At 48.6% G+C, this 19,309-nt stretch overlaps 1 protein-coding gene across 2 annotated transcripts in view; it reads left to right on the top strand.

The window, feature by feature from the left end:
- LOC146863792 (receptor-type tyrosine-protein phosphatase kappa-like) overlaps positions 1-19,309 on the top strand; it is a 1,244,093-nt gene that overhangs the window by 1,118,014 nt on the left and 106,770 nt on the right. For both annotated transcript variants that reach the window (XM_085628087.1, XM_085628078.1), the window contains 2 exons: positions 2,759-2,875; positions 13,248-13,399. In XM_085628087.1, coding sequence (XP_085484213.1) covers positions 2,759-2,875; positions 13,248-13,399 — 269 coding nt within the window. The remainder of the gene's footprint in view (positions 1-2,758; positions 2,876-13,247; positions 13,400-19,309) is intronic.

Raw genomic sequence — 19,309 nt, 5'->3', positions numbered from 1 at the left:
AACCTACCACCTCCTGCACTCTGCAGCCACTTGACAATGTTCCACCTCTACCTACCTCTTCCCCTCTCCCCGACCTCCTCCTCGTTCCCTCCTCCCGGAATGAGGTTTAGCCCAAGACACTGTGCACTCATCGAGGCTACCTCAGGACTTCCCCACCTCAATGACGCTCAGCACACTGTGTCTTCTGAACATTTATGGTTTACCTATGCCTTTTTATGTGATTTCTGCTTTAAATCTGGTGTAAAGCGCTCCAATACCCTCTGGTCTGGCCAGCGCTATATAAAACTTCTTAATAAATGATAATAAATGAATAAGATGCATGCAAATGACCATACAATGGTGGAATTACAAAACGTACTCGGTAAGTCAGATCCGGCTTAGTGTAGTGAATACTACTCCAGTCCACATTTTACTTGTACCACACAAATGCATTATGGGAAAAGCAGTCAGCAACCCCAATTGGAAAGGCAAGTGGGAAGCAAAACAGCATAGGTGCATTCAAATACAACAATCATGTTTAATATCTAGACACAGCGTGCACAGTGTGCAATATGAAATACGTGTCCAAATATGCAAACTGAAATTGCTCAGTTTAGCATCACAGATACACCTGCGCAGGTGTCAGAGGAAAGTGAAGGCCATGACCCCCTGGAGACTCAGCCACAGTCAGGAGATGACATTGCAGTGTCCCCATCACTCACAACACCTGCACCCACAAGACACAGGATCACAGTAGCACCACTAACTGCACAACAAATGGACGAGGAGAGCCAAACTGATCCTCCAACACCACAGTTTGGGCATACACCCATAGCAGGACCCCAAATCCAGATGCAACGTAGGAATGTCCACATCAAGAGGCGCAGGGCAAGGGCACAAATCAGAGCTCAGAAAGGCAACAGCTCAACGTCCTTTGGTGGGCTGGAGAACGCAATGTTGAAGGTACAGCTCCTGCAATGCAAACACATGCATTCCCTGCAGGCACACCTTTCCTCTTTTGCAAGGAACGTGGGACAGATGAGTGACAGCATCAAACAGCTCACAACAGCTGTGGTGGAAGGACGGAGGAAAACAAATGAACACTTTAGTGACATGACACAAGCCCTCAAGGATTTATGCAAGGTGATGAAGGAAGACAATGTGTCCCACCACAAAAGACACCATCAATTCCATGGCTGTTTAGCTAGCTACACTAGGGCCATCAACCCCCTGAGCACCACAACAGCACAACTGTCTCGACGTGCTGTAGGCATGCAGGTTGAAATGACACATTGCAGTGCTGATGTGGCCAAGGGACTGATACAGGTCACCAATGCTGTGGGGCAACTGCAAACTACTTCAGTTGCTGGGATAGTGAGGATGCCTCCAGCCTCAGTAGCAGCATGACACCAGTGACCGAATGCAGAATGCACAGTGCGAGGAATACTCCAGCATCTGAGGGCTCAACAAGGGATGTGACAGAGCACCCAGAACGGGCAATGGGAGTGCGTGGCTGCAAAAAATAGTGTGGCATTGAGCATAGGAATGTCAATTGGTGAGGCAACCATCATCAAAATTTGTCAGGGCTGATGTGCAAGTTACATGGAAAAGTTATCCATTTGCCTTTTGACTGTCACAGTGCACGTTTTCTTCTTGGTATGTGTGCATTAACACAACCTGAAGTCTTTTAGTTGAATGAATCACAATAGCAATGAAACCATGTAGTGTCTCATATCATCATTACCCACATTCAAAAATAATTATGTGTTATTTCTGCACGTTTCTGTCTTCCTGCTGCACTCGATGCGCTTGCTGCTTGTTGAGGTTTTCCTGGCTCATTGTTTTCATCAGGTGCACTATCCGATTGGTCCAGGTGTATAGCAGTTGTAATGTTGTGCAACCTGGCACAAGTGGCCACCATTTTACAGCAAGTGTCTAGACTGTACTACAATGCCCTGCTAGTTTTATGTAGGCAGCGGTAGACAACTTTTCAGTAGGCCTGAGGTCCTCTCGATCACATTGCACGTTGATATGTGCCCTGAATTGTATCTCTGTTCACTTGGTCTAGTCGGATTCAGGTATGATGTCAGTATGAATAAGCGCACATCATATGCACTATCACCAATGGGGTAGAAGGTAATAGATTATTACTCACTGCTATGTCTCACAATGACCAGAGAATCAGCAGAACAGTGTTACATGAATTACCGAGCCGAGCAGGTATCCATCGCCAAATTCCCCACCAAGGATATGTGTATGTATGTCACTGTGTCTGAAGATTTAGGAATCATGCATACTACCTAGGAATCTTGTCACTATGTCCGTGATGATGTTATTTGCATTACATATGACTTGTATATTCAGTGAATGATATGACTACCTATTCCTGTAAATGTACTCATTCACTGAGGGGGGACATATAGCTACATGGGTCCCATCAATGCAACCAATTAAATGGGGGTAAAGGGCTATCTGGTAAAAGTCAAATTTGGTTTGCTGCAATTCCTGTGGTGTTGAGGGAAATCTTATGTGGTGGTGTCTCCTCTGCAACATAGCATCAAGGAATGAGTTAAAAAAATGAGATAGTGCACTTTGGGAAACCCGGGTTTTGGCTACTTGCGGCTAGGACCTGCACATGGGTGAGGATGGCATGTGTTATTTTATGTATATCTATGGACAGTACTACAAATGGGAAGAACCTTTATGGTAGATTATTTTCTAATAGTAAGTCATACAGCCATTGATACTGAGTTTTTGCTATGTCTTCTTGTTTGGACAGGTGAAGTGTGAGCAGTACTGGCCAGAGCAGTCGGATACATACGGACACTTCAGAGTGACTCTCTGGAGCACGGACATGTCTACAAGCCATGTTACTCGAACTTTCAGTCTACAAAAGGTCAGACACATATTTAGAGAGGTTTATTTCTTTTATGTTAAAATGTGGAGAGTTCTACACTACACCTCAAGAAGGATGGGTTTTCTACCAAAATCCTCTGCCTTACCGTCAGTAAAGTCTACAGTTGTTTCCCACAGAATGCCCTCTACAGACAGTGCTGTCACACTTGTGTATCTGCTGCCTACTATAACCATGGTCTTCCGTACTTGTCATATTATGCCTCACATGCTGAATTCATTATATTTCACCAGCAGAAAGTTATGTCATTGGCTCTACTGCCCCATGTTCACTTCACTGTGTTGTTTTTCCTACCCTACTTTTAAATTTCCACTACATTATTAACACTGAAATGGCAGGCACACCAACATTTACTTTGAAAGAAAGTGACCTTGTTTTGTTGCATTTGATCACACTATAGATTTTTAACATAGTAATGTATAAGTTGTTTCTCAATGTCTTTCAAATCGGTTAAAAAATCACCTAATTTTCCAAAATGTACGTTTATGTTCATACTGCTTTTGTTCTGTGCTGTCCACTGATCCACTCTCTGCAGATGGAAATGAAAGATGTTGCTTAGAGCTTTTCTGATTTAAGTATTAGAAGCCCTCTCAAATTATCTCTTAAAAGCATCTAAAACAGCAACGGTGCATATTTAAAGTATGGCAGGCTTTGCTCTGTTGTGCTAGGTCAGAGGTGAGATGTATGCCAGACATCAGGACCTCTGGCCATTTCACCGCAGAATCCAAGGTAACGTTATCTTACACCCATGCTCAGTTATTTGAGCTGAGAAATAAAGTAAACCATAATTACGACTGTGGTGCTCACAATCCTTCAGACACTATGGGCCCTTTCTCCTCCCCGAACTGCTGCCGGGCATACACGTTCGATGATGCCCCATCAGGGAGCCTAGGGGAGCGATTGGATCCAATTCCCAACAATCAATTTGAGACTTGATAGGAAAAGATTGAATGAGGTGCACCTATCTAAATGCTAGATCTCTACCCAGGCATTGCATGCAAATCCTGGGAACAGTATGACTGGGAAGCAATGTTTTTTAAGTATCCCATGGAAATTCACCCCCTGTTGGAAGTGCTTTGACTTACAGAGCCCCAGATCAGAAGCAAACGTTTAGCTTCACTTTTGCAGAACGTATTACCCATTTAGCAATCCAATTTAACAGCTTTTTAGTTACTGGTAACTTTAATTTTCGCTTTGCAAAATGTTCAGACCCAATAATCACAACATTTAGAGATGATATTGTGGCACTAAGCAGGCAGTAGTATATCAACTCACTAAGATTTGATGCTTCCACACCTCTAAATTGGTCTTACTAACACCTTCTCCATCGTCAAGCAACTTTTTCCTGTCATCGAGGCGAGTTCTTCCAAGCTCAGACTCTGGAAGGATATCTCTAGTAGTAAAATTTCAAAAGACCTTCAGCTCCCAGATCTAAATTTCTTAACTAATGTGAATGCAGCAGCCTTTGAATTCAATTTAGCAATGGAAAAGGCTAGCAATCTACTAGCTCCTTTAAAAACCAACAAGCAGCCTAGACGCTTCACTATTGCAAAATGGTATTTCCTGAAGCTCAGGATCCATAAAAGAGAGTGTAAAAGGCTGGAGAGACGGTGGTGAAAATCTAAAGATCTGGCTGATAAAACCAACTTTATATTCAAGCTTAATAGCTATCACAAATGGATACACCAGGCTCATAGAGATTACTTTGCTCTGAAGATTGAGGAGAGCAAGAAATGGTCCAGTGGAATATTCAGACTAGTAAAGGAAATAGATTTTTCTGCCTGTGAGCAATCTATTCCTGCTTCACCTATCTTATGTGCTGATATAGCAGACTTTTTTTTAAAAACAAGATAAATGAAATATACTCAGACTTTGTTGCTCATCCTAGTATTTAGGCTTTCCTGAAGCACGGTCCATGCCCCAAACTTTCACTAATGTCTGTTGTGAGAAGTTGGCCTAATATATGCTGTCCACTAGTTATAGTGGGCACCTTGTATCAGTCCAAACAACCCCTTATGGTGACAGGTTAAAGACAACCTTTATTGAATGCTATACTAGTGGTTGCTATGGAGAGCAGCCTTCAGGCTAAGTCTTGAAGGAATGTAAAGCAGCTTGTTTTACCAGTCTATAATCTCTTGAATGGTGATATGAAAAGACAACCAAACCAGGTATATATTTAAAATACATGTATTCAAGATAAAACACACCCCTCATTGGAGATTAAGAGTTTAAGGACACTTATAGGATGACTACGAGCGAACCCTTTTGGACTAAGAGGTGTCTAGGGCCAACACCCACAGGAGAACTGGAGTACTCGAGTTACCTCACCCAGGGAAGCCGGGTGCATAGGTGTCAAATGGTGTCGGGTCGCTTCGCAGTTTTCAATGAAACCAGCTCAGGAAGTGCTGCTGCCGTGAAGAGGAGAAGTGTCCGGAGAGATCCAAGAGATCCAAGATCTAGGATGGAAGGAACCTGAAAGCAGAGAGGACAGAATCTGGGTCACTTACCAGTGACCAAGGGCACGATAGTCCAATGCCCACAGATGCCGGGTGCTTCAGGTGAGTTGACCGGTGTCTTGACTCTTCAGCCACGAGGTCCAGGAGGCGCCGATGATGACCAGGAGCTGGATTCAAGCTGGCCCACAAAGCCTGTCGAGTGCTGTGGTGTCGGCGACCAGATTGGACCCAACGAGCCTTGGCAACAGCAAGTCACTTGGAAACAGAGAAAGGACTTTGGGCAGACCAGCAAGGTCTGGGGGACTCACCCAGCGAGGGTAAGTTGGGGCACGTCTGGAGCAACCAGGAAAGCCCAATCAGAACAGGAGTCGCCTTCATGGGGACCCACTAGCCAACGGGCTAGTGATCGCGAAGGAGCCTCGAGCGGTCGAACTGGAAACTGGCCCACGGGTCACTCGTGGAGTGGAGGCCGGAGATCTTTGGTGCAGGAGGTGCTCAAGGCTGGGGCCACTCGGAGCCCAAAGCACAACTTTGAGGAAGACCAGGAAGATGATGGATCAGCAAAAGATCACGTTGTCCAGGGTCACGGTTCCACATCACCCACGATAGCCATGGGCCTCAGCTTTGCTGTGGACTCAGGGTAGCGTCAGGAAAGTCTTGAAATCTATCTCTGGGGATGCAGAGACTTCGGCGTCCGGTGGGAGTTTCAGAATTGCAGACTGGACAGTTGCTTCTTTGGTGACTGCCAAGCAGAGGAGTCACTCCTTTACCCCAAGGGAGATTTCTTCAGTCTTCTAGTTAAAGTAGAACGTCGAAGGTCCAGGATATATGTTGCAGAGTTTCGTCCAGGGTAATCTAAAGTCTCAAGGACTGGGTTCCCATAATTATACTAAGTTTGGGGGTTGGACATACTCTAAGGACCCATCTATGGGAGGGTTTGGAAAGAGGGGTGGTTACACCCATTTCCTTTGTCCAGTTTCATGCCAGAGCAGGGGCAAGTAGCCCCTGCAACCGGTTTGAACTGGACTATGCACAGGGACACCAAGTGTGCCCCCAGTGCAGGACTTCAAAGCACCAGAGAGTGCTCCTGCCCAGCCCCAATACACATCTGCCTGTCTGGGGAGGTGGTTACACCTCCCTGGGACAGGAAACCTATTGTCCAGGCCTCCCCTGCCGGAGTTTCGGTCAGTAGCAGGAGGCCAGACCCGTGTCTGTGGCAGTGGCATCCATTTTGTGATGCCAGCGCTGTAGAAAGTCTTTACCGGGTTAGACCAGTGTGAACATGTCTCTCCCTCTAGAAGGGTGGAATGCTACCCCCCGCCAGAAGTGGCGGGGGGGGGGGGGGGTAGTGTTCCAAAGCGTTTGACACCAAACATGACATGTTTCCGTGCAGCCAGTCCAAAGTTAGCATTTACCGCGAGGTTATAATGCACTTAAGAGTATATGGTCCGGCTGCACCACAAACAGCATCAGAGGAGGTACTCCGAACGCTGCAGAGGGGCTCTGCTCATGCAGGGGCACCCTCTCACATAAAAACCAAGTACTCTGCCTTCAGGATTGTTAAGGCCTGCCATAGGAGTGACTGATAGGTTTTGTATGTGTGTGCAATGGTAGTGATATAGGTAGCCTATACCGCAGTAAGGGGTGCAAGCACTACCTTACCCAGGCTGCAGTAATAGACCTGTGGTGTCATTTTGGAGTGCTTCCCAGGGGTGGCAGAATACATGCTTCAGCCCCTGGTAGGCCTCTGAGGTACCTATGCCCTAGGTACATAGTATACCATATACTAGGGGCTTATAAAGCACTCCAGAATCCAATTAGAAATGTACCTAATGTACATGGAAACCATTTTAGAGGGGAAGCAGCTAGGCTGGGGTCCTGATTAGCAGGGCCACAGCCAGACTAAGGTCGAAAAACAGTGAAACACCAGCAAAAAGTGGGGGTACCCATGTGAAGCAGATCCTACTCTCCTACATCTGTGAATCGTTTTCCATTTTAATTGCTACTATGGTGGAAGAAGCTGTGATCAAATTCAAGGGTCCCCACTTGACCCTTAACCTCATTATGTGCTATCTGCAAATACCAGTCTGCTGAGCCCATGGATCACAGACCTATTCAACGTGGGCACAGCTATATTTCGAGCCATATGGAAGAACGGTTGGGTACCTCCATTGATAAAAAAGCCCTGGGCTAATCCTTTTGGCATGATGAATTATCAACCTGTTTCATTTCTCCCCTACCTGGTCAATGTTTTTGAAAAGCTTATTAACCTTCAGGTCTCACATTTTCAATAGGAGAACAATAGGCTGGACATTTACAGGCAGGGTTTGGAGAGAACCATGGCACACATGCGTACCTTACTGCCAGTAATGTACAATATCAGCTCTCATTGGACAAAGGTACATCTGCTGCCCTCATTCTTCTCGACCTCTCGGCAGCGTTTGATTTGGTATAACACACCAGACTATCAGAATGTCTACACAGCATAGGTCTTTATGACAACAAGCTTCAGAGGCTGCAATCCTTTTTGTCAGGCCCAATGCAATCAATTTACTTCCCCGTTGAGATCAGATCCTGCTCTGCTCACCTCGTGTGTTCCGCAGGGGATATCTTTAAGTTTGATTCTAGTCAATATCTATGTGGCACCTCTTGTCAGTCATAGTTAAAACTAAGGGTTTCAACATTTTTTCTTATGCAGATAACACATAGTTAATTGTGTAGATTGTGGAAAATGTTGAGGCCACATTAAATCTTCTTTTTCTGCTTCCTTTTTGCTTCACTCCCACACGCATAACTTATTACCTCTTCTAGCTTGTAGTATTGCTTGTAGCTTGTAGTATTGGGTGACCAGCAATGTAGGGATCACATAATCCCCATCTTTTAATATTCTCAAATCAATTACATTTTCAGCACTCCAAAATCCACAACAGAAATCTTCAAATGTATAATGACAGTAAAATGCAACCTCCCTTCCCCAACTGGCACCTTGTTGACTACAACCTGCTGAACATCAGCTAACGTCACCTGATCTTATCTCTTACTCTAACAATGCACGGAATCCACTTGTCAAGATGGAAAGCCATAACTGTGTCTTCAATATCTCATGAAATATACTCCTTTCAAAAAAATTAAAAGCGTTATTATTCACAACTTAGCCAACCTTCCCAGCCTTAGTTCCACTTCCAATTAAAGAAAGGAGGGGGGCCGATTCATGGCATGTAACCGGTGCGCCTACTAGTTCCCTATGTCGGTATCCATCAGCCATGGACTCTCCTTCTACACAGCTCTGTTGACTGTCTCTTTTCAGAACTCAATGCACTCTTGAACAAACTTATCTTTCAGATAATTTGCCATCCCGCTTGCCCTGAGGTCTGCCTGCTCCATATACACAAAGACCCTCTGGGTGATGCCTCCTGCAAAAAGCCGACCAAATCACACTAATAACTACTTTAATATATTTTACTGTTTTGTTGCCTACTCACATGACTGGCCACTAAGAATCAATATGACCAATATCAAGTTAAATACTGTACTGCATTTCTGTTTGAGTTTCTCATCAGATAAATATAGTATACTTAACAACACCTGATTTTGTTACATGACAGATTGCTTAGGAGAACCTTAGGGACTATATTTAAAGAGAGTGGCTTTAAAAGGCACATGTTAGTTGGTTTACATTCTTCAATGAGAAATGACCCCCCCCCCTTGAAGTGCATGAATACTTTCTTCCTTGTGCACATCGCAACATTTATAACTTTAGGTTTAAGTATTTTTATTAAGGTTTTCAACAGGAGAAAGCATGGCAACAAACAAGGGCATCGCCCCTGGCTCCGACGGGCCGGGGTAGGCTTAGCTTGTGTCCACCGTCAACAAACGGGTTAAAAGTCAAAGAGACGGTTGCTCAGCCCGGCCGCCGCTGTCTTTTCCGCCCCCCGCCCCCACCCCAACCCCCCCCCCCCTACCACCCCCCTCCCGCCCGTCAACAAAGAATTCAGATGAGAAAGAGAAAGAGGAAGAGGAAAAGGAAGTTAGATCCTATCTCGGAGTAAAGAGGACCCGGAGGTCAAACATGGGGAGCCACCTCTGGGCCAGAAGTCCAATCAGGATGCCTGAGCGGGGTCCCCGTCCCCTGAGTCTGTGCTAAGCCGGAGGAGGCACAGGTAGCGGGGACATGTCAGCTCCCTAAAGTCCTGAGCCAGGAGGGATCGGAACGGCTGCCACAAGTCCGGAAAGGAGGCGCCCTTACCCGCCAGCGTCAAAGAGATACGCTCCATCCCCAGGATATGCCAGAGGCGATGCAGCCATTCTAGATGTGTGGGAATGCGGGGCGTGTTCCAGCAGGCCAGCAAGCACTGTGTGGCCGCCCCCAGTGCTAGGGCCATCTGCTTCCCCCTGCGGGACTTCAAGGGGTAGGTGATAGCATTAGGGACCCCCAGGATGATGTAAGCGGGGAGCCTGGGCAGCTCCGTGTCAAAGTACCTATCCACCTCATCAAGGATTTGTCGCCAATAGGGGGACACCAGGAGACAATCCCACAGAATATGTGTCAGGGTGCCCAGCTGACCGCACCCCCTCCAACAGCTCCCGGCACGGGAGCCATCCATACGATGGAGACGCTCCGGAGTGTAATACCAGTAGTTCACCAATTTGGTGAACGTTTCCGTGAGCCCTGTGTGTGTGGCCGTATGACGGGCCCGATAGCAGGCACCCTCCCACTCCTTAGCCAGCAGGTCCCTTCCCAGATCCCTCTCCCACCGTGCCCTCCCCGCATGATATGCATGAAAATGTGCCGACAGAAGCATCTTGTAAAGGTCCGAGGTCAGCTTTTTATCCGTTTGTCGCGTAATCAGCCAGCGTTCAAACGATGTGAGCCGGCGCTGTGCCGCGCATTTCTCCCACGGCTGTGAGGCCCAGTGTTTAATCTGCAAATAGCCAATCAAGTCCTTGGCCGGAATCCCATAATCAGCCACCAACCGTGCCAGAGGGAGGAACCCGCCTCCCTCGTACAGAACCCCCAGGGCTCTGAAACCAGAGGAGCGCCAGCCCCGAAAGGAGGACTCCGGGAGCCCCGGCGGGAAGTCTGAATTGCCAAACAGGGGGGTCAGTGGTGAGGGGAACGAAGTCAGTTCCAGTCTCTCCCCAGTCTGGTCCCAGATCTGAACCGCCGCCTGGGTCACCCACGAGGCGTATAGATTAGGGGGCCGTTGCTCCCGGCGGAGAAACGGGATGGCGGCCAGGGAAGTCCCAGCCACCGCCCGGTCCTGGAACAGCCAATGTTTTTCAGATTCGGGCCTCATCCATTCCGCCAAACAGCGTAGCTGTGCGGCCTGGAAGTAGAGTGCCAGATCGGGGACCCCAATGCCCCCGTAGTCCGGCGGGAGAGAACTGATCTGGCGCTTAAGACGCGGTTTCCTGCCTTGCCAGATGAATTGTGCCAAGTCAGATTGTACCTGTTTGATCCAATCCTTCGGCGGGTATATGGGGAGCGCATGAAACACATACAGTATCTTAGGCAGTATCGTCATCTTGATGGCCGCCACCCGCCCCAGCCACGAGAGCGGCAGGTGTCGCCAGCGGCGGAGATCCGATCTGATGGTGGATCGGAGGTGGTCGTAATTCAGGACCCTGATGCCCGGAATCGTGGGGGTCAGCTGCACCCCGAGGTAGGGGACTGGTCCCAGCGTCCTGGGGATTGGATATTGCGCCCGCAGGTCCGCCACCACTCCCGACGTGAGAGAGAGGGAGAGCGCTACCGATTTAGTAACATTAACCTTGAACCCTGATACCTCCCCGAACGCAGTGAATTCCTCCAGGATCGCTCCCAGGGACGTCAGAGGGTCTCTAAAGGTCAGGAGGACGTCGTCGGCGTAGAGGCAGATCGTATGAGTGTCCCCCCCAAAGCGAATGACAGTAATCCGGCCGTTCTGCCGTATGTGCTGTGCAAGAGGCTCCATATACAGTGCGAAGAGCAACGGGGAGAGGGGACAGCCCTGCCTAGTGCCCCTGGAGATCCGGAATGGCTCAGATGTGTGGCCATTAACTCTAACCGAGGCATGGGGATCCCGGTAGCAATTAAGGATGCGCGCCCGCATCTTGTCCTGTAGACCAAATCGTTGCAGGACCGCCTCAAGGTAGGGCCAATGCACCCGGTCGAACGCCTTCTCGGCATCTACCTCCAGGAGGGCATAGTCTGCCGGGAAGCGGGAAGCTTTCTCAATCAGATGCAGGACCCGTTTGGTGTGGTCGCTCGTCTGACGGCCTGGGATAAAACCCGCCTGGTCCGGATCTATAAGGTTCGGCAGATGTGGCGCCAGCCGGGCCGCCAAGATCCCCGTATACAGCTTGAGGTCCACGTTTAGGAGGGAGATCGGTCGGTACGAACCGCACTGTGTGCTATCCTTCCCGGGCTTGGGGATCACCACTATCGCAGCGTCGAGCAAGGAAGAGGGCAACTCCCCAAACGAGTCAAACGAATTAAAGAGCCGTGTGAGGATAGGGGCGACCAAGGGGCAGAACTGCTTATAAAACGTAGCCGTAAAACCGTCGGGGCCCGGGGACTTGCCCACCTTGAGCCTCGAGATGGCCGAAATCACTTCCTCCGGCCGGATCGGCGATTCCAGCAGCTCCGCCTGGGGCGCCGATAGGCCCGTTACCCGCGCTTGCCCCAAATACGTGTCGAGCCCGCTATCAGCAAGCGGTTGCGCGTCGTAAAGCCGGGCATAGAAATCCCGAAACGTCGCGGCAATTTCCCCATCGTCCGTTCGCAGGTCCCCCTGAGCGTCCGCTATCACCTTAACCCCTTCTCTCAACCTGCGCTCCCGCAGGCAGCGAGCCAAGAGACCACCACACTTGTCGCCCCCCACATAGTAGCTATGCCGGAGGCGTAAAGCCGCGTACTCCGCCCTGTCCCGATCAAGCGCCTCCAACTGCGCCCTCTGCGCTTTCAACAACCGCCAGACCCTCGGAGCACCGGTACGACTATGCGCACGCTCTAGGTCCTTAACTTTCTGAGAGAGCTCTAGGCGTTTCGCCTGCCTCTCCTTGTTCTTCGCCGCAGAGATAGCTATAATGGCCCCCCGGACCACCGCCTTCAGAGCAAGCCAGCACGTGGACAGTGCCGTGGCGCCGTTATCGTTAAAGCGGAGATACTCCTCAATAACCCCCTGTATCTTACGGACCACCACGGGCCGGAGCAGGAGGGTATCCCGCAACCGCCAGTGCCGTTTTCTCCTGCCCACGGGCGGGAGCTGCAGCGTCATGACCACCGCGGCATGATCCGAAAGGGACGCCGCCAAGATCTCCACTCCAGAGGTCTCCGGACAGAGCGTGCGGGAGACCAAAAAATAGTCCAGGCGTGCGTAAGTGCCATGCGCGCTGGATGTGTGCGTGTATTCCCGGGCCGAGGGGTGGGTCACCCGCCAGAGACCCACCAGATCCAACCCCCGCAGCGCCTCGTGCCCCTTCTGTGATAAAGCTCCCACTTGCCCCGAGCGCTGCGCCGAACAGTCCGTCAAATTGTCAAAGACCAGGTTCAGGTCCCCCCCGAGCAACAACCTCCGGTCCGGGGAAGGCCGACAACTCCATCAGCGCCGTGTGAAGGAACTGTTCCGACCTGTCATTGGGTGCATAAATTGTGCCTGCCGTGAATGCGTAATCACCCATATGGAACAACATTTATAACTTTAAAGGTAAATTACCCTATTATTTCAATGTAAATAATTGATATTTAGATAGAATATAATTAACACTGATAGATTTCAAATTCAGTCTTTCTGGGAAAGCTTCAGATAGAGTACAATTGGTTTCATTTTTTTTCATAAGAAGTTTGGTATCACTACCTGGTTTGAAAGATGATCTTGAAAGATGAGTTTTGCTAACATGAGCCCTCTTTTCCACAGGATAATGCTCCTGAGAAGACGGTGCAACAACTTCACTATATCCATTGGCCAGACCATGGGGTTCCCAGTAGGCCTACTGGTCTGCTCAGGCTGGTGGAGCAGATGAATGCATTGAAGTCTCCAGACTCTGGACCTGTCATTGTCCATTGCAGGTACCATAGATTTACTGAGTTGTGTGTACCGTAAAAATAGGAAGAAATACTTTCAAAATTCAATTTTCAATTAAATCAAACACCTTCATCCCTTGAGTTTGTTGCAGTGGAGAACATTCCTTGCTCCTTATCTTGTGGCCTTAGTTGTGTGGAGAGCTGCAGTCTTGCTTAGAACAAGGTTGTTAGCAGTTGGCATTCTTAGATATCATCTTTAGATCCATAGGTCACAGGGAAAGCATCAGATCTACAGAATGCTGGCATATAGACTTATAGCCGAGGGCTATACTGGTTGTTAAAGGCCCTGAACCTGAGTTATAGAACTGACCCACAGGTGATGGCCTATAACGAGGGAGAGAGCCTTTAAGAACGGGTATAGCCTGAGGCAGAAGGGCTATAACAGTATTAGAACATTCCGCCCACTAAAGGTAGAATGTTATAAATTTAAAAGGGTGAATCATGAAGACAAACATAGGGATGTTGGGGCCCCAGTCTTATACTGCCCATTATAAGCCGGGAGCTACTTCATGGTCTTCAATGGCGTTCTCAACATTCCAGTGTTCTGATGAGGAATAATGTATACGGCGATGTGGTTGTCAGCTTTACCTGTTCTAATAGTACTCACAGAAGGATAATGAGGTTAGTCATGTTCTCCCCATTGGAATTAGTCTTTAGCTATAGGTAAGATAATAATTGAGAGCATATCTGGGAAAGTGCAGTAGAACTGAATTGTACACCGTTGTCACAGCAATGGTGCTAACAATAGCAATCTGTAAACTGAGGAGAGCAGTCTGCCGTGGTTGCATTATACCACACTTGCAATGTAGCTATTTTTTTTAACAGACAGACATATTGCACGATGAATTTTATTCAATAGTAATCAGTCATAGATGCATGGCTAAGTAATGCAGTAAGGGTAGTTGCATATGCCATTCAAAGTGTGATTAGGGTAACTCACAATTTTGGGTGGGCAATGCATGAGGACTTCATTGACAGAAGTCTCCATGTAAACACAGTAATAGACAATAACATTTTCTTTGTCTTATAGCCTCAACATTTTGGAATGGTGCTATAGACAAGGAGCCACCTCTTCTTTTCGACACAGAGTTAACTGTGCTGCGGTCAGGGAGTAACCTGTACAAGCAGACAGTGAGCTACTTTACATTGAGACAGGGAGACATCTGGAACGATTTGTAGTAATCAGAGATGATGCTGTCTGTAGTTTTAGATAGGACAGGAAGTTGTCTGGAGCTGTCCATCCCTTCAGAAAGGAAGCCACCTGTAGTTTTAGAGAGATAGCTGTACTTTTAGACAGATACCTACATCCAATTCCAGACATGGTGATATCTGTACTTTCAGACCTGGAGAAAGAACTATGTAATCAGATTTGGAAAATATCTGTGTTTTCAGACAGATTTCTGCATTTTCCAGCCATGGACGACTGTAGTTTAAGAGATGAGGATTCTTGTACTTCCCATAGGGAGATACCAGCATTTCTAGACAAGGAGATAGCTACATATTCAGGGATATTCTTGTCCCTTACCAGAAGATAACAAATATAGGCCCTATTGACTCCTCTGGTAAAGCATAGGTTTTGTTACCCTGCCCAGCAGTGAATAATCTGGCTGCCCTATGAACCTAGGGGGTAGGTGATTGTAGGGGATAAGGCCACCGGAAGGGCGTAAGGGAACACAAGAAGCCGTGATATGGAGTACGTGATTTATTAGGGTTCTCTTGATGGGAATGTTCAGGGCTGCAATCAAAAAGGTTCCAACCAGAAAGACAACACAAAGGTGGAGAAGATGGTTTCTCTCCTGGGTTCCTGGTTCCGGGCCGTCAGGTTCGGGACAGGTCAGGGTTCTCTGGGATTCTCTCGCTCTCTCGGACACTCTCGATGGGCAGGGAAAAGAAAGAACAGGCCAGGTAAATACCTAGTCGTATGGGTTTAGGTCTGGTCAGTGCTACCGTCACCAATTTGTGAGTGCAGGAAGGGTTGTGCAGGATTTCACAACATGAATCACCTTCACCCGAATGCCCTACCTTTTTGTGCCTCCCCACCACCCCCACCAGAACGCTCCTCTGAGGGGTACTCGCCTTATGCCACTGCCCGTCTCCAGGGCCGTGGCGTTGGGACCCGGGGCTTCTTTTCCCTCTCTCAGCCCGCCGGGTATGGACGCGGTGTACAGGGCACTCTGCTGGCTCCGTCCCCTCCGCTTTTCTCCGCTCTGTCCGTCCTCCGCTCCTCCACTCTCGCCGTGTTCCGCTCTTCCGCTCTCACCGTCCTCCGCTCCTCGCTGCTTCTCTCCTTCCACTCCGTCCGTCTTCTTCTCTCCTCACCTTCACCTTCCGCGTCTTTTGAGTCTCTCCCTTTCGCTTTTCTCGGAAGCTCCTCCCCGCTCTCTTGGGCCAACGCTAGACTGCTGCCTGCTTCCGGTCTGGGTTGGGTCGGCTTTGTCTTTCCCCACTTCCGGTCCGCCCCGGTGCTGTCATCCTCACAGATCTCCCCCCCCTAGGAATGGACGTTGGGGCCATTCAGTGGAGGGGTTCCTGGACAGTTAGTCTGCACAGACTTGATGGGTGCCTGGGATATGCATGGTCTGGAGGGAAAAAGGTTGCAATGCTAAAAACCACCTGAGGACACGTTGATTTGAGTCTTTGTGCTGCACAAGCCAAGTGAGGGGGGCATGGTCAGTGAGTACAATAAACGGGCGTCTCAACAAATAATATTGAAGTGCTTCAACTGCCCATTTAATCGCCAAACACTCTTTCTCTATAGTCGAGTAGTGCACCTCCCGGGGGAACAAGTTCCGGCTGATGTAAAGAAGAGGCCTAAGATCACCCAGTGAGTCAGGCTGATATAGTACGGCACCCAGTCCAAGACCAGAAGCATCAGTTTGGAGGATGAACTGTCTGTGGAAGTCAGGGCAGTGTAGAACGGGTGCTGTACAGATGGCTTTCTTTAGAGCTTGGAAACTGCTTTCGTGTGTGTTAGTCCAGGTGGTTACTCGGGATGGGTAGGTTTTGGTCAGGAGATCGGTCAGGGGGCTGGCTAGGGAAGAGAAATTCGGGATGAACCTTCTGTAGTAGCCAATAAACCCAAGGAAGGAACGTATGTCACGTTTCGTTTTGGAAGTAGGGAGTGTTTTGATTACTTCGATTTTGCTTATCTGAGGTTTGATCAGTCCCCTCTGGATTGTGTTCCCAAGATACTGTATGGAATCAGTGACCAAAAGTGATTTCTTCTGATTTATTTTGAGACCGACGTCTTGGATGGCTGAGAATACAGCCGCCAGGTGCTTCAAATGGTCTGTCCACGTTGGGCTGAAGACGACTATGTCGTCTAAGTAGGCAGAGGAATATTTTACATGGGGTCTTAGCAAGCGGTCCATTAACCGCTGAAAGGTTGCTGGTGCCCCATGGAGGCCGAAAGAGAGCACCCTAAATTGGTAAAGACCCGAGGGGGTTGAAAAGGCGGTCTTTTCTCTAGCCTGAGGAGTCAAGAGTATTTGCCAATACCCTTTAGGAAGGTCAGGGGTGGACGTATATTTGGCACTTCCTAGTTGGTCGATTAGTTTGTCGATCCTAGGCATTGGATAGGTATCGAACTTGGTGAAGTCAATACAGAAACGTAGACTTCCATCCGGTTTCCGCACAATCACTATTGGGGAACACCAATTGCTCATGGACGGTTCAATGAGACGTGCCTGAAGCATAGCTGTTATTTCCTTCTCTACGGCCTCCCTTCTTGCTGCTGGAATTCGGTACGGTTTCTGTTTTATGACGATCTGATCTAAAGAGAATATATCATGCTGAACCATGGTGATCAACCCGGGTGTGGAGGAGAAAAGGTCATGGAACTGTTCCAGCATAATAAGCAACTGAGTCTGTTGCTCTGGGGACATAATGTCCCCAGTGGGGGCTCTCTCGTTTGGGATTTTCTGTGTGTCTGCTGTGGAGATCTCAAGGGGGCTCTTGGTGCTTACTAAAAGCGCTGACTGTCGTGTACCAGTGAGTGAAGCGAGTTCTTCCCATTTCTTTAAAAGGTTTATGTGGTATATCTGTTCACCCCCAGTCCGCAGGGGTTGCAGGACGCTATAGGTGACCAGGGTTATTTTCTTCTCAGTGACATAGGGGCCTTGCCATTGTGCCAATAACTTATTATCAGTGGAAAGGAGTAAAAGTAGTACCTTCTCTCCTGGGGTGAATTCCCCCAACTGGCTGTTCCTATCGTAATAGTGTTTCTGGATACTTTGTTTTTTTTCCATGTTCTCATATACCAACCCCCATATCCTAGTGACTGCTGATTTTAGGTCAGCCGTATATTTTGTCAGGGGTTGGCCTTCCTCGTCTTCCCCTTCCCACTGCTCTGCCGCCATGTCTAGTAATGTTTGGGGTTATCTTCCGAACAACAGTTCAAACGGGTAATAGCCTGTTGATCTTTGCTCATGGGTTCTTATGGCAAAGAGGATTAGGGGTAACTTCTGGTCCCAGCCCTTCCCCGTTTCCGAGATGAACATGCGTAAAATTTGTTTGATAGTCTTATTATAGCGCTCCACAAGGCCATCCGTTTGGGGATGGTAGACAGAAGTCCGGATTTGCTGGATACCCAAGATCTCACAAACCTGTGCCATTAAGCGGGACATGAAAGGGGTCCCTTGGTCGGTGAGGATTTCTGACGGAAACCCCAACCAGGAGAACAAAGTAATCATGGCCCGAGCTATGACAGGGGTGGTCATTGTTATTAAAGGGAAGGCCTCCGGATACCTGCTCGCTAGATCCACAATGACCAGGATATATTTATGACCTCTGGCTGAGGGAGGGAGAGGTCCTACCAGATCCATACCAGCTCTTTTGAAGGGGACGTCTATGATAGGCAAAGGAAACAGGGGGGCCCATCTTATCCCTTCAGGGATCGTGTATTGACATCTCACACAGGCCGCATTTTGTGTTTTGTTTTGCCACATCCCTATATACCCCTGGCCAGTAGAACCTATTGAGGAGATATTTCAGCGTGTTTTCTTTCCAATAGTGTCCGTCCCCTGTTTGGTTGTGGACCAGGTTTAAAACGTGCTCACGAAACGGAAGGGGCACGATTAGCTGTGTGTTGAAGTGTTCCCCCCTTTTTTCAGATCTGTACAGTAAACCCTTTTTTTCAAAGAAATATGGTCCTACCTGATCTGGTTCTTGCTCCTGCACCTGTTCCCAGGCATGTATAAGGGTGTTGTCTTCCCTCTGAGCTGAGCGGAAGCTAACTGGGGCTGTCTCACCTGGATCTGTAAGGGAGAGAGGAAAAGCATGGTGTGAGGTCTGTGTCCGTATGTATTGCTTCTTTTCTTTCCTTCTTTCGTTCTTGCTTTTCCTATTCTTTCCTGCTTTTCCTTCCAGGTCACTGTTGCTGAAAGGAGCCTCCTATAACCAAGTCAAGTCCTTCCCTTTAGTCTTGTCCAGATACTGTTGGAATCGGGGGTGGTCAGTGCCAATGATGACCGCCTCAGGCAGGGATGATATGACCCCCACTTTTCTCAGGTGTGGGTCGTTTGATACCTCTAACAGGACCTTAGCTACGGGATACACTTTAGTGTCCCCGTGGACGCAGGTAACATGTACTTTTTCGCTCTCTTTTATTTGTGGTCGGGATACCAGGGCTCTGTCCACTACAGTCACGTGACACCCCGTGTCTAGAAGAGCCTGCTGCTTCTTCCCGTTTAAAAGAACATCATTCCTGTACTGATGGGAACCTTTACCGGTTACATAGATGCGCCCCCTGGAGTACCCCACCTCCATCGGTTCCGCTGCTGTAGCTCGATGGGGACACTGTCGGACTATGTGCCCCCACTCGGCACAGTGGTAACATTGTGGTCCTTGCCCACTTGGACCAGGGGCGGGGTGACTAAGTCTAGGGGGTATGCGTGA

The sequence above is a fragment of the Triturus cristatus genome, chromosome 2_1, assembly GCF_964204655.1.
Source record: "Triturus cristatus chromosome 2_1, aTriCri1.1, whole genome shotgun sequence".
In the NCBI taxonomy this organism is placed as follows: Eukaryota; Metazoa; Chordata; class Amphibia; order Caudata; family Salamandridae; genus Triturus; species Triturus cristatus.
Note: the sequence above shows the minus strand (reverse complement) of the source record. Positions and strands in the feature narration are given on the sequence as shown.